This window comes from Fusarium keratoplasticum, chromosome 4 (genome assembly GCF_025433545.1).
Source record: "Fusarium keratoplasticum isolate Fu6.1 chromosome 4, whole genome shotgun sequence".
NCBI lineage: Eukaryota > Fungi > Ascomycota > Sordariomycetes > Hypocreales > Nectriaceae > Fusarium > Fusarium keratoplasticum.
Genome location: NC_070532.1, coordinates 2,240,190 through 2,265,028, shown reverse-complemented (window position 1 = coordinate 2,265,028; position 24,839 = coordinate 2,240,190). Strand labels below are relative to the sequence as shown.

Genomic DNA, 24,839 nt, shown 5'->3' with positions numbered 1-24,839 from the left:
ATATCCTCGGTAGGCCTATGCTGTTGGTGAGTTTCTTCGCATCTCTCACCCCCCAGTAGGCGCATGTATCCACAGGTCTTCCAGGGCGTAAGAGTAACTATTCGCTTCTGGATCTACCTGTAAAAGGTCTGATCTTTCGAGGTTGTCTCGATGGCCCGTCGTGATGGAGTCCGGGATTAGAATGGGAGTGTGTTGTTCCCCGTCGAATGGCGGAGCCTTTCATGGTTGTCAGCCTCTAGTTTTGGGGGCCATGCAAGGCAGCAGCCGCACTAGCCCACGGGATGTCGGTGGAAGGGCGTAGACATTGACAGATCTGTGTCAATACCAAAGGCTTATTTGACGATTCGACAGGGATCAAGGGTTTCATGTGCGTTCGCAACGTTTTTCCTTTTCTTGGTTGTTGATGTCTGCGGCTGGTGGCTGAGCTAACAGCCAAAGTCCCAAGGCATTCTAGATGCAGTCATGTGATTGTACAACACATATCGACATGCATCAATTGGATGCCTCACATGGTAGGTAGACACGAGACCAAGGCCCCAATGATCTCAGTAAAACATATCATCGATCATCAAATACACTCGCCTTGTGGTCTATGATCAACTGGGTTTACACCACATCATGAGAGCTAACTCTGGGCATCCATGTCAAAGTTCAGGGTAAGAGTCACCACCGGTTCCCTGCATTTACGATACCACTCGTCCAAGGCTAATTCGATGCCAGACACTGATAGAACGCCATGGAAATCAAAAGGAAGTACTCACAGGTAGGTAGTCGCCCATTGCTTCTGTAGGTTCTTGCCCCATACAGGTCACACAGCATCAACGCCAAATCTCGAAACAAATAGTAGATGTATGCTCTCATTCCAACACCCCCCAATCTCCCTACCAAAAGTATCTAATACACATGGAGGGTCTCGAATATGCCCTTGAAACCCCCCTCCAGATCCCACCTCCCCTCTATTCCTGCCCCCCCAAAGTCCCACAGACAACCCTCGTTACTTCAGGCGTCAGGCGGGTCATTAGTAGAAACTACAGCCAAGAGGACCTATTCCTCGTGGCAAAGGGTGAATGGATGATAGAGCAGATGCTCAAGCTTTAGATGCCATCAAAGTCGCCACCGAGATCATCCTCATCCAAATCACCCTCCTGTATCTCCTTGGCCATCTCGCGCTCGCGTTCCCGAGCCTCCTGGGCGTTCTTCAGCTCCAGCCGGTGCTGGTTCATGGGGAATCGCATAGCCTGGTGACACACCCGTTAGTTCAGTTACACAGATTACTGCAGTGCACAGGGGAATACAAACCTTGACACTCTCATCATGCAGAGACAGACACGCTCGGATTCGGTCGTGGAACGCCTCACCCGGCTCACGGGTGGCATACACATCGCCCACCTCCTTGCTCTTCATGAAGCCCCTCTCTCGGTCCAGAGTAGCCTCAATCACACCGTCGCGGATCGCCTTGGCCACAATGTACTCGGCCGACTCCTCGCTGCCAAGCTGCAGGCGGATGCAGATATCCCGAAGGGAGATGCGAGAGTATGACAGAGACATCATGCGAATGCCTGTCTTGATGACGTTCTGTCGGAGGCGCAGGATGAGGCTGTAAGTACCATCCCGTCGGAAAGTGTCGGCGTGGTCCGCAATTGTTGTCTCAAAGTCTTCAAGGTTGCCAACTCTCACCGACTTGACCAGCAGGAAGTAGGGGTGGAGGGCAATCTCCATGGTAGGCTGTCGGAACATGGCCCTGTCAGGGATATCTCCCATCAGAAGCTCCACCACATACAAGAGCTTGGTTGCTGTCTGGGAGAAACCCAGGGCACAGTTGCTGGAGGGAGCCTTTCGGGTCGCCGCCGTGAGATGCTCGTGCGCTTCAGTGTAGCGCAGCTGGATGGCTCGGATACGGCCAAGGTAGTAGAGGAATCGTGCTACCTGGTTGTTGACAGCGTTCTCGGGGAACTGAGTGTGCGAGACCAGGAGATCAGCCTGGTTGATATGCGAGGTCGAGAGGTAGTTTCGCAGCAGCAGGACAATCACTGATGCTTGTGTGTCGACATCCTTTCGTAGCACGGCAGTTCGGAGGGCGGCGAGGAGAGTCGGCCGAATGGCGACGACGGGAGAATGGGGAGATGGGGGCAGAGGAGCAATGTGCTCGCAAAAGATGGAGTAGTAGAAGTAGACCTTGGCCGACAGCGAGTCGAGAGTGCGGCGGTTGAGGGACTGGATCCGTTCCGACAGGTACTTGGAGAAGTCGGCTCCGCGCTGGAACTGCTTCGAGTCGAAGAGGTAGACCTGGACGAGGATGCCGAGGAAGACGTCGATCTCAGGAATAATATCCTTGTTCTCCTTCTCCTTCTTGGAGCCGTTCTTGGGTGTGGTCTTGGGCTCGTCGATATCCATCTCTGATCCGGCCTGGCGTCCCAGGGGGACATTCTCACGCTCGATAGCGGCCAGGAGTTGCTTGGCGCTATCTACAGAGCTAGAGGTCGCGGGGAAGGTCTCGGAAATGACCTGGGCAATAATGTCGGGAGTCAAGCGCTTGCGGATGATGGAGATGGATCGCAGGGCGCGGAGGGAGAATCTGGCGTCAAAGAGAGCAACGGCGCGGTCTAACAGGGCAAAGTTGCTCTTGATATCTGCGCAGGGGGGTAGAGGTTAGCAATTGCTGCTTCACACACAGTGTCCATCTCGAGGGCTGCTCACCTGCGACTGTCTGCACCACAGGGTCAACCTTGGTCTCCTCCTCCTCCTCGTCCATCGCTACGTCGCCTTCAGCATCAGCCGGGGCCTGTGCCGACTTTTTCGACGACTTGGAGGGAGGCACGACCACCGTCATCTCCTCGTCACCGTCCTTGACGGCCTTCTTGCCCTTGGCCTTTGAGCTGTCCTTCTTCTGGACGCCGTTCTCGAGGGGCTTTTTGCCGTTGTTTGGCGTCTTGCCAGGCATGGCGGCGGATTTAGGCGTGCGTGTCGTGAAGACGGGAGGCTAGATCTGCCGGATGCAGAGGCTGATGACGATAGCGGGATACGATAAAGGTCCCGTGAGTCGTGCGCGCGCTTCGGCTCGTCGCGGCGTGGAAGCAGGGCCAGACAGCGATGAGAGGTTGAACAGGAAGAATCTGAGTGCACTGATGATACTGCCGATATCGGTGCTCGCGGTGAGAGTCGTCGAGGGGGAAAAAGAGTCAACGATTGTCGTCGAAGTTTGGTGATGGAGAGGTTGACAGAGGTTCGATGGAGGTGATGCTGCTGGGTTGCTGGTGCAAGCTCACCAAATGGGGACTGGGGCTTTGGTGACTGGCCAGTGGGCAACTGAGGCGGCAGCGGAGGAGACGCGGCAGGCTTCAGAGGTACCTGGCAAAGTGCGGCTCTTTGTGTGCGAGCGCAGGTACCAGTACCTGGCGTCTCAGGGCCAAGGGCGAGGACCTTAATAAGCTGGCACCTTGTGGGGCTCTCAGCAGTGACGTTTTCGATGTTGCCTGCAGCGCAATCAACCGATTCCAGTTTGGGAGGCATAAAAACAATGGATGGCGAGTTATGCAATCTTGTTCAGTGATGCATAATTTTGGTTATCACCATCAATAACTTCAACCTAAACTTCAACTTCGCCTATCGAGCACCAGTGATACTAGGCAGTCTCTCTAATTCGACTAAATGTGTCGATTATGGGGCGCCGACAAGACACCATGATGGCACTCGACACACTGTGATCTGTTACACCCCTTTATGGGAATAGCTGTCTTCCCCTGAAGACCTCCCTGTGAACTGACTCGACCCTGTGGCTAGAGTTCTAGGACCTTCGTGTTACTGTCATGGGGCTACCAAAGTACCGGCTTGGGGAACCAATCAGTCTCAACAAGATTCTTGCATACTACCTATGCTAGAACTCACCTTGAATCATCTCAACGGGGCACTTCTAAACCATAAACAACCTCCCTCGTCGATTTAGTGACGTCCTCGATGCTCGCAAAATCCCTTTGCGCCTTTTGATACGGGTATACGCCCAACGCCCAAGTCCAAAACAAAAACAAAAAAGGACACCCTGCCCCTAAACCGTGTAGTTCACAACAATTAACAACATCCTCCGGTCTTCTCGACGTCGTGTTCTCCCTCATTCACCCTTGCCCGGCATGACCTTGGCCGCCTGGACGGCACTCATCTTCGCAATCCAACCTGTTGATGGCTGAATCTTCCGGACGGTACGCAGCTCATCGGACGAGTACCCAGGCACACGGATGTTGTATGTGCGCTCCAGCACGAGCTGGATATCTCGAATCTCGAGTACCTTAGACCCACGCTCCTTCGAGTTTCGGCACGCCGCATGGAGGACACTGTCCACAAATGAGTCTGCCATGTTCAAAACGTTCTGGACTATGTTAGCTTTCATCCGATGTGCCCAAACTGTCAATTTGCTTACCTCTTCTACCTCGGGGGTGAGCAGGTTTCCATCCTGACCCTCGGCAGAGCCTCCGCAAACTTGTCGAACAAGCTCATCCAATTTCTTCTTGCTCAAAACATGGTCACCCTCGGCCTCGTGGTTGTAGGCTGGGACTCTAGACATGGCCGGTTGATTCATAACTCCGCCGAGCGTGCCACTTCCCTGTGACATTGTAGGCCGCCCGGTGTTGACACCTCCTCCGACTGCGACTCCCTGAGGCACGGCCACGGCCTTCTCAGGGAGCACCTTGGGGATAGGCATTTTAGACTGCATCGGTGTTTGCTGAGGTTGTGGTGGATGGGCGTGAGGGTGACCTTGTTGTGGCTGTTGCGGTACGTTAGGCCCCATCACACCCTGATTCACTGCACTTCCGGGTGTCGGTGTCCCAGCACTGGCAGGCTGACCAGGCACTTGGGCACTGCCGGGAGTGCTGGCAGCTCGCTGGTTTGCGAGACTCATGGCAGCCGAATGACTGAGCGCCCGGGTCGGTCCTCCAGCCGTAACAGGAGCGGCGGCCGCTGCCGCTGCCGCCGCCGCATTCTGAGGCGTAGGGATTCGGGGGGTGTTCTGGGTAGGAGTCCCAGTTTGGCTTTGACTCGCTGCGGCGACCATCGAGGGATTTGCAGGGGCGGTATGGGGTTCTTGCTTGACCTGAGGTTGAGGCTGAGGTGGTGCTGGCTGTTGTTGCTGCTGTTGCGGTTGTTGCTGAGGCGGCAGCTGTTGTTGGGCTGGCTGAGGAGTTCCTTGTGCTGGGCGCACCTGTTGTTGTGCTGGCGCAGCACCTGGCGTTCCATTGACAGGAGAAGCGCGACCAGCCGCTATTTGATGCTTGGCAGCCTCAATAGCCGCGTTCACAGGCGCAGCCGTGGTCTGCGCGTTGTTCTGCGGATTGGCTTGGGCCTGACCTGCCCGCGCTTGGTTTTGTGCTGCTTGCGCCTGAGCCTGCGCCTGAGCCTGAGCCTGAGCCTGTGCTTGTGCCTGAGCTTGTGCGTGCGCTTGTGCTTGTGCGGTAGCCTGTGTCTGAGCCTGAGCCTGAGCCTGGGCAGCAGCAGCAGCTTGTTGACCAGCTTGTTGGGCAGGAGTGGCTGCCTGTGCCTGGATAGAACCTTGGAGGTTGGTCTGCTGCTTGCGAACACTGTCAACCCACTTATGGGCGTCGGCGTGTGACTTGAGCTGGCGCTCTTTCCGAATTTGTAGTTGCCTCATCTCCTCTTCGCTGAAGGGATTTCCGGCCTGATTTCGGTCGTTGATGATTTTATCAATCTGCGCCACCCGCTGCTTGCTGCTCTCCATCGTCATAAGGGCGCGACCGTATCGCTCCTTAATCTCCTCAACCCACCTAGTAGCGCTGGCTCCAGACCTCTCGGCCAGCTGTGCCGGAGCCTGGAAGTTCATCTTGTTGACATGGCTCATGATGTGCTCGGGGATCGGTATCGGCTGAGTAGTGGTTGCGGCGGTCGCGGCAGCTTGAGGATTCGGTGTCGGCGCGCTGGCGTTGGCGGCTGGGGCTACGGCGGCGCCCATTGCTTGTTGTTGAGGTTGTGACTGAGGTGTCGCTTGTCCGGCAGCCGCCTGCTGCACTCCCTGAGGACGAGGCTGCTGTTGCGCATTCTGACCTTGAGGTTGCTGCTGGGTTTGACCTTGCTGCTGCTGCTGCTGCTGCAACTGCATCTGCATACGATGCTGTGCGGCCCGGCGCTGTTGGATCTTGGTGATCAATTTCTTAGAGAACTCGATGATCTTCTGTCGCGCGGCGATATTCTCCGGGCTGTTTGGAGGTGAACCCTCGGCCTTGTTCCATAGACCTTGGAGGCCCTGCTCGTATTTGGACTTCTCCTCGTCGCTAAGTGTGGGAAGGTTTCGAATCTGGGCCGGCTTATACATGGGCGGCGGCTGTCCCTGGGGCTGCTGGCCCTGAGGCTGTTGGCCTTGCTGGCCCATCTGGGGGTTCATGATGGCGGTGGTTGGTGATGTCCGAATTAGGCAATTCGACGGGCTCTGTGTTGCTAGGAAATGTATATGCCCAGGCGCCGGGAGAGGAGAATATCGCGATACAATAGAATACGTTCCGGAAAGTAGATCAAAGGGTTTGGGTATACACGAAGACCGCAGCCTTGATGAAGGTTTCAATCGGCCGCAGTCCGTGAATGTTCACGTCAGAACGGGCAGGCAGGAGGTCTGAGACGCGCCGCGCCGAGCTCCCCGGAAGAAACGTCGGACCGCCCGCTTTTTGTTCGACACTGACACTCCCTGCCCGTTCCCGTCTCACAGTCCCGTCCTGTTTCCGAGGCTTTGTTGGGCCTGATTACAATGGGCCCTTTCTGCTGTCCTGTGGGGAGGACCAGGATTGTCCAGCTCCCTGGAGCTGGTTCTGGCTGGCGCTAAAGCACGTTGGAGGAACTGGAACTGGAACTACAGTAGGTATCCAACAGGTGGCATCACCGCCTTCTCGCGGGGAGTTGCAGCATCTGGGCGCGCTCGCAGTGCAGGCAGCGGAGCTACTGTGCCTTTGACGGGCTGGACGATTGGTTTCCTAATTCCGAGGCATGTGCATTGTGCCTTTACCGATTGGCTGCTCGAGCTGGCAGGTAAACATTGTCGAATCGGTTATTCCAGTGGGAGAAACCGTGTCCATTCGGACATCCATCCATGGAAGGCTGGGGAACAGAATCGCATCATGGGCGCCGTCATGGTTCATAGTCTACCTACTAACCACAGTAGCTACGCCGTAGGTCCCTAGACAGTAAGGGTAGCAAGCATCTATCCCCAACGATACAAGGGTCCAGCTTTTTCCCGTGCAGTCCAATTTCACCGGGGCTTTTATCCAACCCGTCATCTCCACCGGAACCTGTTCATCTTCCATCACTTGTCTTCCTTCTTGGCTTGTCCATTAGATTGCTCTCCCTTTCTTTCTTCTCCTTTCATACCTCTCCCATCCATCTCCCCAGCCGTCGATAGCACGCGCCGTACCTAATCAGGGCCATAATCATCCAGTTCTCCATCATGCGCTTCTCCTCTTCCACTGTCCTCGCGGCTCTGCCCGCCCTCGCCGCCGCTCAGGACTCTCCCGTCGACCAGTACAAGGCCCAGTTCCAGAACTTCCTCGGCCAGATTGGCGGCTACATTCCCAACCCAGGCCACCATGATCCCATCGCTGCGGCCGAGGCCAAGGCTGGCGCCATGAGACTCAACATCCTGACCCTCGAGAACTGGAAGGAGACCCTCTACGAGCCCGTCGCCGCTGATGCCACCACCCCCGAGGAGTGGTGGTTGTTGATTTCTGGCGGAAACAAGACGTGCTACGGTATGTTTGACCCTTTGTGATGCGCAATGCGCTTTGCGACATGCTGCGATAGATAAAGTAGCTAACACGCAAGCGTAGGCCGATGCGGAACCGTCGAGCAGGCCTTCAACGAGACCGCGGCCAAGTTCGCGCTTCTCGAGAACAGCCCTCACATGGCCTATCTGAACTGCGACAACCAGCCCATCCTGTGCAATTCGTGGTCTACTGGCCCCGCCAGCCTCTACATCTTTGACCTGCTGCCCAAGCCTGCGCCCGTCGAGATTTACAAGAAGAGGCTCAACCTGACCACCACCACCTCGGATGACCTGGTCGCCCTCCAGGCCTCTGGTAACAAGGAGGACTTCATCCTCGTTGATGGCTGGTTCCACCCCTTCAACGGCAAGGCCGCTGAGAACGGTCTTGCCGTCCCCTTCGGCTACGTCATGTGGGCTTTCGGCCTGATTCCCAACTGGCTGTTCATGCTTCTCGTCTCCTTTGGCAGCCGAACCATGATGTGAGTTTTCAAGCCCAGCAATGATGACTTTGATGCTGATATAGAATAGGAACCGCCGCATGGCTCCTGACGTGGCCGGCCGCCCCCAGGCCGGTGCTGCTCCTCGACGCCAATAAGTGGGAGAGGCTTAGGGATTGGTGTTAATGAATGATGGGTATCTGAAGATGTTTTATGCCATGAGCGAATGCCGGGGGTACTATCGCTCAATAATACGAGAATTCTGATATGACCCGTCATGACAAGGGTTGGCTGTTTTGTTTCTTGTAGCGTTAGTTGTGGAGGGACATGGTAGAACCTCAATCGCTTCAAGATTTGTTTTGGCAAGCCGCTTCCACGTTCTTGAGGCCGTCGATGATGTCCTCGCTGATTTGACCGTTGGCGAACTTGCCATATCGTAGATCGCTGAGTGCGCCGATCGTCTGTTGTACTGACTCGAGAAGTGCAGCCTCCTCCTCTTTCAACTTCTCGATTTCGGCCTCGAGTGCTCCGGTTGCTCCCTCTAACTCGGGGATCACAGAGGTGAGGGTGTGCTTGGCGCTCGCAGCACCCGATGCTTCGCCAAAGAGCTGTGCGAAATCCATGTTAGTCCCTTGAAGTCAGATATTGTGTTGGGGAATGATGAAACACACCGCTCGTTCCATTTCAATCTCAGCATCCATATCTTCGCGCTCCGCTTCTCTCTTGGCCCGCACAACCTCGCGGCGCATGCTGACTCCCCGCTTGGCCTCATCGGCAATGTTCTCGGCGACCTCGTCGAGGAGCGCCGTACGTTGGGATTGCAAATCTCGGAAGAGCGCTCGGACAAGAGGCGCCGACTGTAAAGGCCGAGGGAATAGTGCCTTGAACTGCTCTAGAGTCGTGATGGCGGTGAGAGCCGACGGCTGGATGAGGTAGTTGGCGAGAATCTCGGTTTCGGTGGGCGCCATTTTCGCAGTCAACAATTATGCGTCCTGTCGAGAAGAGAGGATTGGCAATGGCAAGAGGAAAGAATAGTACCAATGGCTGTGATCATAGATTGATCAAGTATTGCCAGAAAGTTGCAGACGCGTCGATAATGATAGAAGACGCGTTAAGTGCCCGTCTCCACTAATCGCAATTCAGAATACAGTGTTCATGCTGTTACTGTGCACTGTCCGCTATTATCATGGATGTTAGCTCTGAATTTCGTTTCCAGATTTGCACCAAAATGAAAAGCGGCGAACCAAAGACCAGTCAATATTCATTTTCTCTTAGGAACTCTTTCTATCTACGAGATATAGAAACGGCCTATTGATCCCCAATTCGACGCACATCATCATGTCGCTGATGACGCCTACTTGAAGCTTGGCAGTAGTAGCAGAAGGGATCTGCTCAGATTACGGCTACTAAGAGTGCTAAAGGCTTCTATCTGATCGAGCATCAGGTCCACCTCGACATCCTTTCAAGTTGGGAGTTCATATGCTGATGAGTGATTGTTGATGCTGGAGTGACACGGCTACATGAAGGCATACTACTGCTGGCCCCCCTCGCCCACCAGCAGTGACTTGCTTCTCAGGATCCTTCCACTAGATATAGGTAGATAACGTACTCTGGGGGCATGTATCTGAGATACTCGATCATCGATAGGTGCGCATTCATCCTCAGACGTGGGTGGCCAGTGACAAGGGAGCTGGGCGCCTTCATGGATGTGGTTGAGAAGACGTGTACTGATATAGATGACGATCTCAACACTCTGAGTTATATGGTCCCATGAGGCGGGCTTGATTGGAAATTGTAGTCTAGAGGGTCGTGAATGACCTAGCTTGGTCGAGAACTCCTCTTCCTGCCACCTGCTGTATCCCATAAGGGAGCAGCGCAGTCGCTTGGAAGCGTCCCGGAGATCCTTAACGCTTCGGACATGGACAACAAGCAGACTCTCGCGGTTAGCGGACCTAAAAATTGTGCTGGATATGTCGGCACCGGAAACCTGTGACAACAGTGAGAAAACCCATGTGCTTGGCCCTGACACGAATAGGTAGTCATGGATTCCGCACACGGGCACACAGAGAGAAAGTCACTTGATCAACTCGTCCCAAAAAATGGGTACACTCAAGGTTCTTGTGTTCTTTTGAGTCATCAGGGCGCCTAATGATTCTTTGCCAATTGACCCAACGTCTGAAGGCGGTAGGTTTGGGTGTTCAAAGAGTGCTGAAATCTCCATCCACATTCGTGACCCCCTACAAACCTGGTCAAGGCTGGACCATATGACTATTAGCGACAGCAGACATGTGGCTCAAATAACTTAGGATACCGCAGGCTTCTAATCTCCTTGTTAGTGAATGTTATTTATGAAGTTTTAAAAGGTCTTGGTCATATGCCCGGCTCATTCTGTTGGGCCGTCAGCTGAAATGCTCAAGGAGTACCGTTGAAAGGTCAGCCTGGGTTAGTGATGTGATTTTGTAGGCTAGCCACAATGAAGAGCTGCTTGGTGAACAGAGGCAGAGGATGCTGGGGCGAATTGGCCATGGAAAGGGATCCGAGTTAATGATGGCTGTTGATGGTTTACAGGGGGTGACTCTCCAGTTACTGAATAACAGTCACTCCAAATGTTCAAGGGGCCACCCCACGGACTGGTTAGAGGTGGAGGCTTATCTTATCGCACCCGCCATTGCAGGAGTCCCAGGCGCGTCGCGTCAACCAAAAAAAGGTCGGGGCATTGTCCTATTAACGCGACCTACTGTGTCCCTGGGCTGGAAAACACTGTACTGCATCCGTCCCCGTCCACAGCCTCAACATCCCCGTTTGGACCTTGGAACTATCAACGCCTGCAACCAGATCGCCAGGCTTTATCATACGCAACATTTCAACTGGTCTATATACCCCTGAACCATCCCTTTCTCTCTTCTGCGCATCCACAGCATCAGTTCTGGGCTCCTTTGCCAGCCAGAATCATGGCCCCTGCTAGACAACAGCCGGCGCCGCCCCCCTTCAGCAAGGACGAAAAAGTCCTCTGCTTTCACATGGACATGCTTTACGAGGCCAAGATCATGGACGTGCAGGCTGGTGAGAAGCCCGGAGACGGGTACAAGTACAAGGTGCACTACAAAGGGTGGAAGAACACCTGGGACGACTGGGTCCTGGTTGACCGTATCCGACCCTTCGACGACGAGCACAAAGAGCTCGCCGCCCAGCTTCACGCCCAGCTGAAGCACAACCTGCAGAGAAGTGCCAAGCAGCCCAAGAAGGGCCTACGGAGCGGTGCGGAATCCGCCAGGGTCAGCGAAGAGCGATCCGGGTCCGCCACTATCCAAGGAAGCCGAGGAGGCAGACGCGGAAAGGACTGGGAACTCGAGCAGGTAAGATCTCCACCTGTTTTGTATTGCTTCTACTTCCCAGTCATTTTGTTATAATCTCACGAAGTCCTTGATCAGCACCCTCAGAGTTGCGGGATGCAGTGTGAGGACACTCATACCTCTGGTAAGTGCCTTGAGGGAGTACAGATGAGCTTCAGCCTAGTAGACTGGCTCGTGATGGCCTCTAAAGTTAGATTGGCCCTCTGAAAGTATCGGGGGAGAATTGCGGCTCTATCACGAACCATGGTCAGCCAGTAAGTGTTGTGACAGTGTCCAAGGCTGCTTGTTCTGCTCCGTGACCTGTAACCTTTGGCTACCTACCTCCTATCAAACTGCCACTGCACTGCATCGCATCGCATCGCACCTCAGTTTTTGCCCACCTCAAATAGGTAAATTCTATCCTGCATCTTGCAGAACTGCCTACTTCATATTATTTCCCCGCCAAATCATTTTTCTTTTCATCCAGGCACCTGCTTGGTCTCTTCTCTCCCCCCAACATTCTTCACACCTCTCTCTCCTGCGAATCGTCTCCTTCTTTTGCATTCTCATCTGCACACACATTTCCACCCCGGCGACTCAACACAATGACTCTTGTTCGCCCTCCTCCTGCTCGGCAGGATTTCCCGATATCAAATGCTCGAGGCTCCCCAGAAACGACTTTCTCGCCCGAGTCCACTCCCTCTCCCTATTCTTCTCTGTCCAGCGGCAGCCGTGGGCGAAAGAGAGTGAGAATCGCCAGGCTTCGCGAGCCCTTTGACCATCTCACTTGTCTCCCGCCTCCCAACCACCGTTATGTGAAGGAGTCCAGGAAAAGCAGCCCCCTGACTATCGATGTCACAACCACGACATCTAGGAAGCGTCGCTCGACAGCCTCCAGGTCGCCCAAGTCTCGGGCCAAACCAAAGCAGCCGTCGCCTCCCCCCCTTGAATCCCTTGAGTCTCTTGAGACGGTAGATACACACCACCCCAATCGTATTTGACTTTCATGTTGCCCTGCCTACATGCATACTTTGGTTCTTTTTTCGGCTTCACTTCCATCGCTTGACCTCCACCATGTGCTTCGCTAACTCTTCGGTAGGAGGACTCCTTTCACAACAAGCCCATGATCAATATCCCGATACCCGACCACATTCAGGCTATGCTGGTAGACGACTGGGAGAATATCACCAAGAACAACCAACTCGTCCCCCTTCCTCACTCTAAGCCAGTGAGCAAGATTCTGGACGACTATCTGGCCCATGAGCGACCCCATCGAGAAGAAGGATCCTCCAGCATGGATATCCTCGAAGAAGTCGTTGCCGGATTCCGTGAGTACTTTGAGAAGGCCCTTAGCAGGATTCTCCTGTACCGGTACGTTTCGTTCCCTGCCTGTCAAGAGAAATCGCATGGCTAATGAGTGTTCAGATTCGAGCGTCACCAGTTCATGGACCTCCGCAAAATGTGGGAGAATGCAGAGTCCGACTCTGCGACGAAGACAGTCTGTGATGTCTACGGCGCCGAGCATCTCGCTCGTTTGATTGGTACGTGACACACTCTTGCACTCGAATACAATCAATGACTGACTAATCTTTGCGCAGTGTCCCTCCCTGAGCTCTTGGCGCAAACCAACATGGATCAACAGTCCGTTTCGCGACTCCGGGAGGAGATTGGCAAGTTCAACGTTTGGCTTGGACGCAACTGCGAGAACTACTTTGTCAGCGAGTACGAGACCCCTTCTCAGGACTACATCGACAAGGCTCGCAGCTTCTAAACCCGACACGCCTTGGGATCATCTTTGCGAGGCAGTAAACCGACCTTGATCACTACGCTTTAGGGGGGATAACTGCCTTTGCTAGCTTGTCTGCTTGCTTCAGTTTCTCCACGTCCAGGTACAGGATGAACCGAACAAGCTTGACCACAAGATTTGAGCTACACATAACAGGAGAGAGAAACTTTGAGCCTCTGCGACGGCCTCTTTTGGGGAGCAATACAGGAATTCGGTCGAGATAGGCGGAGGTTGGGTGGTGTAGGATAATTGGAAGCTTTCGTAATAATACCTTGTTTCAACGTGTCTCTGCTCTATTTGGGATTGAGCCATTGTGCCTGAATATGCTCAAGCTTATCTAGGCACAGGCTGTGTCAAGTCGTGATCATGTTGTAGTCTTTCACACATTGTGATTTGTCGTGATTCTATCCTCCCTACAGAGCCAACGTCGCATAGCCGGCTCCGTCTTTTGTACAGAATGTCGTTACAGTATGGTACAATCCCAGTCTCTTTTTCCCTTTTCCCTTTCACATCTTCCTCTTGGTATCCCCTCACATCCGCGGCACAGCCTTCTCGATATAGAACCCCTTGTCCGGCGTCCGCGTCGCCTTGAGCTCCTGCTTGCTCATCGGGCGGTCCACCTCCTGGACGCGCACCAGCTCCTTGACCTTGAGGATCATACCGGCGAACTGGGGGTGCACCGGGTGGAAGACGGTCTGCATGCGGCGGCGCAGGCCCAGGGCCGCAAGGACGCCGCGTGTCCGCTCGGGGAGGCCGATGGCGGATCGGTGGAGGGTGATGCGGAAGTAGGACATTGTGGTTCTTCTTGTCGTTGGGAAGAGGGAGGTTTCGTAGAGACGGTTTTCGGAGGTGAGGTTCGTTTTTGAGTGCTATGTCTGGAGCAATTGTCGTATGAGAATAGGTTCTTCGAGTACGGCAATGGCGTTACCTTACCATCAATGGCATAAACATGCGCTCTTGTGCAGTTGGAGAGGGATACAGCAGCCCGCCGTTCACGTCTCGTCTCGTCGGTCGTCCTCGTTCAAGCAAGCACAAGCCGGACCAACGTCAAAATCCACCCACCGACGCCAAGCCTTTTCCGCCAGGACCGGTGTCAATTCCGCCGTATGAGGGGTGTCATGTGACCACGCACCACTCACTTATCTTATCTCTCCAACATTCTCATGATGGAGGCACGTGATGAAATATAGGATGAAGGCCAGACGTTGACAATTGGAAGGACAAGATAGGTACACCGACGGTACTTCTAGCAACCTCTGTGGTACCAGCAGAATAATTCACGGGGCCCCGTTTATGTTCCCGCTCGGCTCCCGAAGATCACGTTAGATGCCCATGGGGAAGGTGATATAAGCCAACATGTGCATGGCCTAGACATCATGACTGCATCTGATGTCGTTTTCAGACGGTGACCGACCGAACGATGGGATTCATTATGAAGCATTCAACAACTTCTAATCACCGGCGTTACTCAATGATAGGCACATGGACAAATATTCATTGCAAACATCAACATTCATGTCTATAAGTTCAAGCGAGTAATAAGGAGCGCCATCTTGCGGCCTCCTGCACTAGTTACATTGTATTGGAAATCTCATACAGACCGCCGTCTTCCGCGGCACGTCTATTTGGGTCGGCACAAAATCATCATTGCACGACCCAGCCTCTTATCCCCCGTTGCATTACTGTTTTCCACATTCCTTTAAAGAGAAACCTCGACACGGCCCTCAGCGCCGCCACCCTGCTGCAGGTTGGGGAGGAGGTAGGTGATGTCATCCCAAGGATGACGGTAGAGACCAGTGCGCAGGCGCTTCTGGTCGAGGAAGTGGGCAATCAGACCAATGCTTCGGCCGAGGACGAAGAGACCGTTGAGAACACCCATCTTGAGGTAATCCTCGGCCTCCTCAGCAGAGAAGGCACCGCAGTTGCGGAGAAGGTCGACGAAGCAGACAGCGATGCAGCCATCGACGTTCAGGATAAGGTTGTCCTTCTTGGAGGTGGTGACAGTCTCAACAGCGAGGGCGTAGTCGAGGAGCTTGTGGCTGGGGAAGTTGGCAAGAACGTACTCCTTGACCAGCTCGACACGCAGATCGGGGTTGTTTCGCGACTTGATTCGGTGGCCAATACCGGGGATGAGCTTGTTGGCCTTGCGCATGCTGTCGACGAACTCACGGGGGCTAAGACCCTTGTCGAAAGCCCGGGTGAACTCCTCAGCGGCGCCGTCAAGGGCACCACCGAATCGAGAACCAATGGTCAGCAGACCAGAAACAAGGGCGCTGATGAGGTCCTTGCCGGCACGGGTAGTGATGATGGTGTTCATGGCACCGGACACGGCGGGACCGTGGTCGGCAGTAAGCATGAGGACCATCTCGAGGAACTTGGAGGCGTAGGTGGGCAGGCGGCGGCGGAACCACAGCAGTGACATGACGCCACCAATGCCAATATCCTCCTTGAAGACGTCGGAGATGGGCATACCGGCGTAAAGGAGCTCCTGACCACGGTCATCGGAGATGGTGGAGATGAAGGCAGCAGGCTTTCGGATGAGGCCAAGCTCCTGAGCCCAAGAGTAGTCGATGGGGATCTTGGGGACGACGGGCTCGGGCTGAGGGACGATAGTGCCCTTGGAGACAAGGCCGTCGTAGACCTCCTTGAGGACGCTGGGGAGGTCCTCGAAAGTGTTGGGGACGTAGAAACCAGCCTCACGCATCTTCTCGTTCTTCATGGCAGCAGTCTCAAGCTGAGAGTTGGCGAAAGAACCGGCGTGACCGAACTGGACCTCAGTCTTGAACATGCTGGCGCAGGTACCAATGGCCCAGGCGACAATGGGCTTGGTGATGATACCCTGCTTAACGGCTTCAATCACCTTGTACTCCTCAACACCACCGACCTCACCAAGGAGGACGAGGATCTTGCACTCGGGGTCGGCCTGGTATCGCAGCAGGTGGTCGATGAAGGTGGTACCGGGGTATCGGTCACCGCCAATAGCAATACCCTCATGGACACCGTCGGTGTTGCCCGCAATAATGTTGTTGAGCTCGTTGGACATACCACCAGACTTGGAAACGTAGCCGACGGAACCCTTGCGGTAGAGCTTGGAGGCGACAATGTTGTCCATCATACCACCAGTGTTGCCGATCTTGAAGCTGCCGGGCTTGATACCACCGACGGTGGCGGGGCCGATGATGGTGACGCCCTTCTTCTTGGCGACATGAGCGATCTCGCGAGCTCGCTGGGGACTGTGCGTTAGCAATTGCTCAAGCTCTGGAGCGCAATTGGTTCAACTTACTCGCTCGGGGACACCCTCAGCAATGATGGCAATGGTCTTGATCTGGGGGAACTCCATAAGCTCCATGGTGGAGCTGTAGACACTTCGCGACGAGGCAAAGTTGACGACGACATCAACGTCGGGGTGCTTGCTCATGGCCTTCTCGACCTGCTGGTAGACGGGCAGCAGAGTCTCGCTGGTGCCCCAGTACATCTTGCTGACGAATTGACCGCCAAAGGTGTAGATGATGCCGGCGACCGAGGGCTTGGCGCGCTTGCAGATGAAGTCGAAGTCCAGCATGCCCTGGACGGCTCGGGGCTGGAGACCGTAGACGAAGCATCGCGTCTTGCCGGTGAAGAGAGCATGCTCGGGGAGAGGGCTCAGCGGCCGGCTGGGAGCCGGGAAACGCTGGATGTTGTCGTTGGCCGACAGGCTGCTGGAGGAAGCGGGAGCCATGGCGAATGTCGAGCTCGCTTGTGTGTAGATGGGGAGATCTGGAGGTTTGAGCGCTGGAGGGACCAGAAGATGGTGTCAGCAGCTGGAAGAAGACGCTTTGAGCTCCGGGGGAAGTGTTGGCTCAAAGGAATTAGACGGAGAGGAGGATGTATGAGGAGGAAAAGAGGAAGGAGCAATGGATGAGAGAAACGCTCGAGGATGAGGAGATGCGACAGTTGAAGGGGACGAGGGGGCGGGGAGGAGGTGAGTGAGAATTCAGGAGGAATGAACTGGGCTTGGTTTTTGGTTGACTTTCAAGGGTCAAAGACGGCGGGACGTTTCTCTACTGGACGGCCAAGTTGGCGGGCGGGCTCGTCAAAGCTGTCGGCAGCTGGCGGGGATGGAGAGCACCTGCTGGGATCGATGAGTGAGGCCGCGGTACCTGAGGTCACCCACACCACAAAAATTTAGTGGGGTTGGCGGGCTGGCGCCGCTGGGACATGGCAGGCTTGGGGTCGGGTAGCGGGTACCTCAGGTACATGCTCGGGACCATACCCCTGCGGGACCCCCCGTGCAGCAGCATGTACCTCAAGTACCTGGCACTAGCCACCACATGCGCCAGGTTTCTCACCCATCCATTGAACCACTTGAGAGCGCTTTCGGAGGCAGAACACAACACCACCAGAAACAGAGACCGGAGGGATTTACTCACCTCACCCTTGGGCCAACAATTGGGTCGTGTCGAGGGCTCATCAAGGCAATCTGGTCTAATTGCCAAAGTAGGAAATACCTCGTCTGACCTGGAATGGAATTAACTAGCCTCAGCCTCTGCCTGCGAACGGTCAATGGCTCCCGTCATGGATGGTGCATGAATTCACCGTCCAGCCAGTTGGGGAAGAGATCCAGCTTTTCTTTGGGGATTCGCTTGTACTCGGGGTCCTCTTTTTTTTTTCTTGTTGATCTGTTGAATCCATGTCCCTTTTTGTGGTTTGCGATTGAGCTTGTCAAGCTTCCAAGCCCAGGTACCGGTACTTGGCGTGAGGGGACCATTGCCAGTTCCAGTTGGATTGGGAGAGGCGTCGATAGCGGCTTGTCCCCCACCATAGCCGCCCCAAGACCTTGCAAGACGTTGATGTGAATCGTTGCAATCCAAGACGGGACCCATTGAAACGATTGATGCCGAGCCCAGGCGGACTTTTTTCTGTCTCTGGTTTCGGGTGGGAGAGACAAGAAGGATGCTCGCCCGGGTTTCGTGAGACGAGGGGTTAATCTGGCCTCCAACTGGCAGCCAACCCCATTCCCTGTATTGCCCTTGGTTGTCGAAGATCTCACCAGATCGTCGGCATGAACCTGAAAGGCATCCTCGGGATGTCGTAAGCCCCTATTTCAGGAGGCAGGGCGGCCAGTCAGCCACCGCAGAACAGTCAGCTCTCGCTTGTGTGTTTGCTGGTGGTGTGGTGGCATGTCATCTTGTCCCAATCCCATGCCCTTTTTCAGGGATGATACAGAGTGAATGAAATGGCGGCAATGAATCGCTGCAGCGCAGTGCAGAGATGGACCAAGGGTTGCTGGCTTCCCACAAGCACAAGGGTCCGCCTGGCTTGGTGTGTCGCCAAGAAATGAAACTCGACGGTCAGCCTCTGCGGGATGAAGCCACTGTCTTCTCCTGATCCATCCGACTCATGTTCCACAGATAACATGAAGTTCCAATAAGGTACGCTTGTGCCAGAAAAAACCTCCACCGAATGTCGGAGGTAGATGCGATGAAAAGACTCTGATCCCGTAGCCAGCCGGCCATTGTGGGCTTGTGAGAGTGGACTGGATTGTCCATGGAACAGCTTGAGTGAGAGCTTCCATCCACTTGGAGGGGGATGGAGGGGCAGAGTGAGCTAAGGCCAGGGTACCTCAGGTCGGGGGTGGCGCCCACGGACTGACCACCCGCTAAAACAGCCACCGTGCGTCCTTCCATCTGCTCAGCGCCCGGACATGGGCAGGAGCCTCCAGGTCCAGTCGGGTCAAGGATGATTGCCTTAAGCTCACCTCACCTCACCTCACCGCAAGGTCGGTCAGTCACCGCAGCGAGCGTGCAACACGAGAATACTTGTCTCGCGTCGCCCTCGTGGCGCTCAAGGTGTCTGATCAGGGGCTCTGAGACCCGGCGCGACCGCTAAAGCCATCCCCGGGACCCGAAGCCAATCGTTCCCTATCTCAGGGACGGGAAACTTCCCCAGCCTCGACCCAGGTTGCATCGGATGCCCTGCCCTGGTGCTCGCTCCCGCAGACCATCTCCCCGCTCAACGGTTTGGTTGCCGGTCAACGTCGACGCTTCCCTCTCCCGCAAAAGAAAGTGCAGAGAGAAGAATAATGCCGAGAAGCTGATAGAAGCTCCTGGGCAAATGAGCACCGTGGCGGGAAATTGACCTGGGTTCCATTCGTAGGTAGCGTGCAAAATGGTTGCTGCGGTTTTCGGCGGTTTGTCGAGTCAACTGGTCGTACGTAAGGTGTCGCCCCTGGTCCACTTGGTCCTCAACAGCTTCCATCCAGTGTCCTCAGCATGGGGGGCCAAAGTGACAAGGCGACATGTACCGGTACCTCGAATGTCGCAGAGTGAGCTCATCGCTTTTTCAGGCGGGCAGCCATGACAGTCCCCAATGAATTTTGGCGACCGCGGGTATGTCGGTTTTCCAGGGCCCAGGTACCTCGGCCACGCGCTGGCCGAGCTTGTCACTCCAGGTACCCAAGGTACAGACTGACCGCCCGCCCCAGAGCCCGCCAGGTTGTCGCGCCCCCTCCCCCCCTTCCAACCCCTCCACTCCACCCGCATCTTCCCCTTTGAGGCGCCAAAATCCTGGGAGCTTCGTTTTTTCGAGAGAGCTCACCTCACTCAGTGCCGTCCCGCCTCTTTCTTTGCTCTTCTCATCCTCCCATCGTCTTGATCTGAAGCATCCTCTCTCCCTCCTCTTTCGCCTTCATCTCGTCGTCATAATCTCTGCTTCTCGCTTCCTGTTGCAGAGTTCTTCTCAATCGCCAATTTCAACTTCATTGTCGCAGTCCGCTTCAGTGGTGAGTGAGCTCTTCCCCGCCGACCCTCGCATCGTGCAATCTGGACAAGTTGTCGCAATCGCAATCGCAATTGCTTCCCTGAGGCCTTGATTGCCGCGCCAGACTCGTCCTCGTAATATCCACTCTTCGCGCCCGAGTAGCTTTGGCTGTAGTTCCAGCTCCATCTTGAAGTTGAACTTGCAACTCAATTGCGCACTTGCGAGCCGTCATCCATCCATCCATTTGTCGCCGAACTCGACCGCTGACCAGTTTCCTCGGTCTAGAATTGAACAAGAAAAAGGAATAAGCAGACACTTGCCAGCTCATTCCATACTCACCTTTTTTCCCGTTCATCTCCCATTCTCATAATCCAAAATGTCCGCCAAGTCGATCCTCGAGGCCGACGGCAAGGCCATCCTCAACTACCACCTCACTCGTGCTCCCGTCATCAAGCCGAGTCCTCTTCCTCCTCCCGCCAAGCACAACCCTCCTACCAGACTGGCTTCGCTGTACTTCCCCGAGGATGCCAACGTCGATGACATTCTGAACCAGGCCGAGGTCACCTACCCTTGGCTCCTCCAGTCCGACGCCAAGTTCGTCGCAAAGCCCGATCAGCTCATCAAGCGACGAGGAAAGAGCGGTCTCCTTGCCCTGAACAAGACCTGGGCTGAGGCCAAGGCCTGGGTTGCTGAGCGAGCCGGCAAGGAGCAGCAGGTTGAGCACACCACTGGCGTCTTGAGGCAATTCCTCATTGAGCCTTTCGTCCCTCACCCTCAAGACACCGAGTACTACATCAACATCAACTCGGTCCGCGATGTAAGTTGAAGTTTCTTGTTCCTCAGATCTTGGTTCCGATTTGGGTTGGTACTCCGGACGAGTGTTCGGGGGTCTCAACGGCAAGGCTCACCAGAGAGTCAATGAAAAAAGACAAGAGGAGGAAATTGTACAGGAGGAGAAAGGGGCCTGTGGCAACTTGTATTCGTGATTTTGGCGTTGCAAGAGTCGAACTGGTCTGGATTTGTGGGTTCGTTCAAGCTCTGCCGGTAATCATTGTTTTGTACCGACGGGCGAACGGATGCCGCGATAAGGACCCTTCGGACCGCCCCCTGGCCTGCTCGGGCCCCTCCGTCGGAAATCTACCGAATGCTCCGGACCACCGATCCATCTCCGTGTGTGAGCTTTTACTAATATCGATTGACCATAGGGCGACTGGATCCTCTTCACCCACGAGGGTGGTGTTGATGTCGGTGATGTTGACGCCAAGGCTGAGAAGCTCTTGATCCCCGTTGACCTCGCTGAGTACCCCTCCAACGAGGAGATTGCTGCTACTCTCCTCAAGAACGTCCCCGAGGGCGTCCACAATGTCCTCGTCGACTTCATCACCCGTCTGTATGCCGTCTATGTCGACTGCCAGTTCACCTACCTCGAGATCAACCCCCTGGTGGTGATCCCCAACGAGGACAAGACCTCTGCTGCTGTCCACTTCCTGGATCTTGCTGCCAAGCTCGACCAGACTGCCGACTTTGAGTGTGGTGTCAAGTGGGCTATTGCCCGATCTCCTGCTGCCCTTGGCCTTACCAACGTCGCCTCTTCTACCGGCGACAAGGTCAACATCGATGCTGGTCCTCCCATGGAGTTCCCTGCCCCCTTCGGCCGTGAGCTGACCAAGGAGGAGGCTTACATCGCTGACCTCGATGCTAAGACTGGTGCTTCTCTCAAGCTTACCGTCCTTAACGCCAAGGGCCGTATCTGGACTCTGGTCGCTGGTGGTGGTGCCTCGGTCGTCTACGCCGATGCCATTGCCTCTGCCGGCTTTGCTGATGAGCTTGCCAACTACGGCGAGTACTCTGGTGCTCCCACCGAGTCCCAGACCTACCACTACGCCCGAACCGTCCTTGACCTCCTTCTCCGTGCTCCCCAGTCCGACAAGGGCAAGGTCCTGTTCATTGGTGGTGGTATTGCCAACTTCACCAACGTCGCCAGCACCTTCAAGGGTGTCATCCGGGCGCTGCGGGACTTTGCTCCCAGGCTGAACGAGCACAACGTCCAGATCTGGGTGCGACGTGCTGGCCCCAACTACCAGGAGGGCCTCAAGAACATGAAGGCCGCCACCCAGGAGCTCGGCCTCAACGCCAAGATCTTTGGCCCTGAGATGCACGTCTCTGGTATCGTGCCCCTGGCTCTCATCCCCGGAAAGTGGGAGGAGAGCAAGGCGCAGGAGTTCCAGGGCTAAAGGGGAGAGATCTTGACCGGGTGGTCAGTCGGGTATAAAGGGATGGCGCGGGTATATACAAGATACCTGGAGTGAACGACTTTTTGTACTGCAAGATAGAACGGATGATGCAATTCCCAGGCTTGGGGCCGATGATGATGGGTCAACCAAGCCGTGTATGGCAGTATTCTATGACGGAAAGAAAGCTAATAGATTTGATGACACTCATAATGATGTTTTTCTGTGTGCTTGCGTTTGTGTTTATTGTTGATTGATGCGTTTGCTCAGCTGCATGATGTTCTCTCATCCTCGGTCTGTTCTCTCCTTCTATCCCATTTCAAGCAAACGAGTTCTCCCCGTGGTTGTTTGTCCCGTTCAACTCCCACTTACATGATATCTGAAACAGGAGTCGGATATATCTTATTCGCCCGTCTCAGTGTGAGGCTTGCTGTACCACCACACGCCTTGAGTCTACAGCGCTCCTCATCATCGTCTGCGTAACCATTCCCACGAGATTGGACCTTCCGCGTAGGTAGGATGTGAATATCAGGCCATGGATAGCCGAGTTCCGTATGTACCCAGGTACTTCCATAGCATGGCTCCTGCCTTGAAGATCGAGATATGTCTGCCGACTCCTTCTGCATCCAAGCTCAGTCCCTCTCCTTTGAGGACGGCTCCTTCCCTCTTAAACCAGACGAGCTGGTCCGTGTGACAGTGTTGAGTCATTGTTGAGACGCAAGTGACCCGCCCCGTGATGACCTCCTTCCTCAATAAAGACCCAGGGGATGGGTGAAAGAGGGGGGTGAACATTTGCAAACGAGGGAAGGAGGCACCTACACATTGGGAAGTCATGTGCCGTGGTACCGAACGGATCGGACCTTCCCACAATAGGTGGCCGGGGTCCCTTCGGGACGGCGAACGGAGGGGTCGACGGCCTATCACGCTCCCGCCGCCGAGACATCCAGTGTCCTGGTGTTGACGCAATCCAGACCCTAAGACGCCTGGAAATGCAGGACGCCGCCAGGACTCTCTAGAGTATGCACGGCAGGTGGTTGTCATGCCATGAGGCAAGCGGGTCATCGTTGGGGACAATACAAAAACCCTTTTCCTCCCTTAGACAAACGCTGTCCTCTTTTCATTCTCTTTCTATTCATCTTCTCAACACTCGATCCGTCTGCACAAACACGCTCCTCTTTCCTCTTCTCCCTCGTCCACTTCTTCCAAGCACACGCTCTTCCTTTCACGCTTGCCCTTGCCGGGTCCTCGTTGCGTCTATGGAACGTTCACGTCGCCCCTGGGCTCGCCCCATCTCCCCGAGCTGTCGCTCACCAAGTCGGTTCACTGACTTGACTGCCCTCAGCTCATCACTGGTATGATGCCCAGCTTCGTGCTGCCTTTCCTGCTGCTCATCATGGTGCAAAGCACTCTGTACCGCCTCGCACCTCGTTCTCCTGACACTCCGCTGTCAGCAGCTACCAAGACCCGACAAGGTAAGTTTCGATGCTTCCCTACCGTCACTCACCTTGTGCCAACCCGTTACAGTTCCCTTGTATCGGCTCAAGAGCCCGACTGTCTTCGTGAGCTCTCACTGTCATCTATCACATCAAGGTAAGCACCTCGCCCCTTCTCCACCATCACCACGAGCCCCTGTTGACGTTATGACAGCTCTTCGTCATGTCTTCTTACAACTATGAAGATGACGATGTCTACAATGGTCCTGGTTGCTGTATGAAGTGCTGTCGAGCACTTGATGTTGGTAATCATGATGCGTGCGGGGCATGTTATTGCCGCCGCAGTTTCCGACCGGATTACGATCGCGACATCTATCCAGGCTGGAGCTTCGGAGAGTACTACCCAGGTAGTCGACGTGAGGATTGGGCGGGTACGTCCAGCAACGCTGCGCCTGTCACTAACAACTCCAACAACCGGGGTGGGCGTGGAACTTCTTCCCGGAACACCTCCGATTCAACTTCCCACAGTGCCCTCCAGGCTACGACCGCCTCTGAGACTCGTCAGTCTCCTGAGAATGGTGGAGATTCCAAGGACTCTGACAAGTCCGAGGAAAAGAAGGCTAAGCCAAAGTCATTCTGTGAGCACCCCGGAAGGAAGTGAATGCCCCTCCGCTGACATGGTGTGTGTCGACAGTGGCCTCTCTCCTGTCCTGGCTCTGGGGTTGATCCAGCGCGATGATGTCGAGCATCACTTACTCACTGCACACTTTGGTACGGCACGGATCTCGTTACAAGACGAGCTTGAGGTAAACACACGAGGAATACACGAGGAACGCACGAAGGGAACACAAGGAGTGAACACGAAATGAACTTCAATGCATCGATAGCACGTTACAAGTCTGGACGCTGGTCGTCTCCTGGGCATGACTTTACGACACTGGACTCTGATAGTCCTCGGGGTATCCCCTTATCACACCGGACGCGGGTCGTCCTCGGAGTTCACTAGCCAGCTATAATTTGATAGCAATGCAAGTCGGAGCCTGAAATGCCTTTCCTGCCTAGTGACTTGATACACATGCAATCATTACTCCATCTTGATCAACTTGGCAATCGAGCATGGTCAATGTTGGAC

The 24,839-nt window shown here is 54.9% G+C and overlaps 8 protein-coding genes and 1 pseudogene across 9 annotated transcripts, besides 1 other annotated feature; 4 read left to right on the top strand and 5 right to left on the bottom strand.

Annotated features, from left to right (window-relative positions):
* Positions 1–1,094: 1,094 nt before the first annotated feature.
* Positions 1,095–2,941, bottom strand: NCS57_00578200 (PCI domain-containing protein; the record flags this gene model as incomplete). Its single annotated transcript, XM_053055690.1, has 3 exons — positions 1,095–1,238; positions 1,300–2,630; positions 2,698–2,941. 3 exons carry the CDS (start codon positions 2,939–2,941, stop codon positions 1,095–1,097), a joined length of 1,719 nt encoding a protein of 572 aa, XP_052914645.1.
* A 1,164-nt stretch (positions 2,942–4,105) lies between these two features.
* On the bottom strand, positions 4,106–6,385 carry NCS57_00578100 (TFIID-20kDa domain-containing protein; the record flags this gene model as incomplete). The annotated part of the gene is made up of 2 exons (XM_053055689.1): positions 4,106–4,360; positions 4,412–6,385. The coding sequence occupies 2 exons, from the start codon at positions 6,383–6,385 to the stop codon at positions 4,106–4,108; spliced, it is 2,229 nt and encodes a 742-aa protein (XP_052914644.1).
* Positions 6,386–7,435: 1,050 nt separating this feature from the next.
* Positions 7,436–8,345, top strand: NCS57_00578000 (uncharacterized protein; the record flags this gene model as incomplete). The annotated part of the gene is made up of 3 exons (XM_053055688.1): positions 7,436–7,736; positions 7,815–8,229; positions 8,279–8,345. The coding sequence occupies 3 exons, from the start codon at positions 7,436–7,438 to the stop codon at positions 8,343–8,345; spliced, it is 783 nt and encodes a 260-aa protein (XP_052914643.1).
* Positions 8,346–8,534: 189 nt separating this feature from the next.
* Positions 8,535–9,155, bottom strand: NCS57_00577900 (uncharacterized protein; the record flags this gene model as incomplete). The annotated part of the gene is made up of 2 exons (XM_053055687.1): positions 8,535–8,795; positions 8,859–9,155. The coding sequence occupies 2 exons, from the start codon at positions 9,153–9,155 to the stop codon at positions 8,535–8,537; spliced, it is 558 nt and encodes a 185-aa protein (XP_052914642.1).
* A 1,812-nt stretch (positions 9,156–10,967) lies between these two features.
* NCS57_00577800 (Chromatin modification-related protein EAF3) lies at positions 10,968–13,290 on the top strand (the record flags this gene model as incomplete). The annotated part of the gene is made up of 4 exons (XM_053055686.1): positions 10,968–11,543; positions 12,619–12,890; positions 12,945–13,060; positions 13,118–13,290. Exons 1-4 carry the CDS (start codon positions 11,139–11,141, stop codon positions 13,288–13,290), a joined length of 966 nt encoding a protein of 321 aa, XP_052914641.1. The 5' UTR covers positions 10,968–11,138.
* A 52-nt stretch (positions 13,291–13,342) lies between these two features.
* On the bottom strand, positions 13,343–14,099 carry NCS57_00577700 (Ribosomal-L30 domain-containing protein; the record flags this gene model as incomplete). Its single annotated transcript, XM_053055685.1, has 2 exons — positions 13,343–13,448; positions 13,840–14,099. 2 exons carry the CDS (start codon positions 14,097–14,099, stop codon positions 13,343–13,345), a joined length of 366 nt encoding a protein of 121 aa, XP_052914640.1.
* A 905-nt stretch (positions 14,100–15,004) lies between these two features.
* NCS57_00577600 lies at positions 15,005–17,074 on the bottom strand (annotated as a pseudogene). Its single transcript has 2 exons — positions 16,589–17,074; positions 15,005–16,531 (listed from the first exon to the last, which is right to left on the bottom strand).
* Positions 15,005–17,074: a sequence feature.
* Positions 17,075–20,419: 3,345 nt separating this feature from the next.
* Positions 20,420–22,277, top strand: NCS57_00577500 (ATP citrate synthase; the record flags this gene model as incomplete). The annotated part of the gene is made up of 2 exons (XM_053055684.1): positions 20,420–20,860; positions 21,249–22,277. The coding sequence occupies 2 exons, from the start codon at positions 20,420–20,422 to the stop codon at positions 22,275–22,277; spliced, it is 1,470 nt and encodes a 489-aa protein (XP_052914639.1).
* Positions 22,278–23,628: 1,351 nt separating this feature from the next.
* NCS57_00577400 (uncharacterized protein) lies at positions 23,629–24,368 on the top strand (the record flags this gene model as incomplete). The annotated part of the gene is made up of 3 exons (XM_053055683.1): positions 23,629–23,746; positions 23,799–23,833; positions 23,922–24,368. 3 exons carry the CDS (start codon positions 23,629–23,631, stop codon positions 24,366–24,368), a joined length of 600 nt encoding a protein of 199 aa, XP_052914638.1.
* Positions 24,369–24,839: the final 471 nt, after the last annotated feature.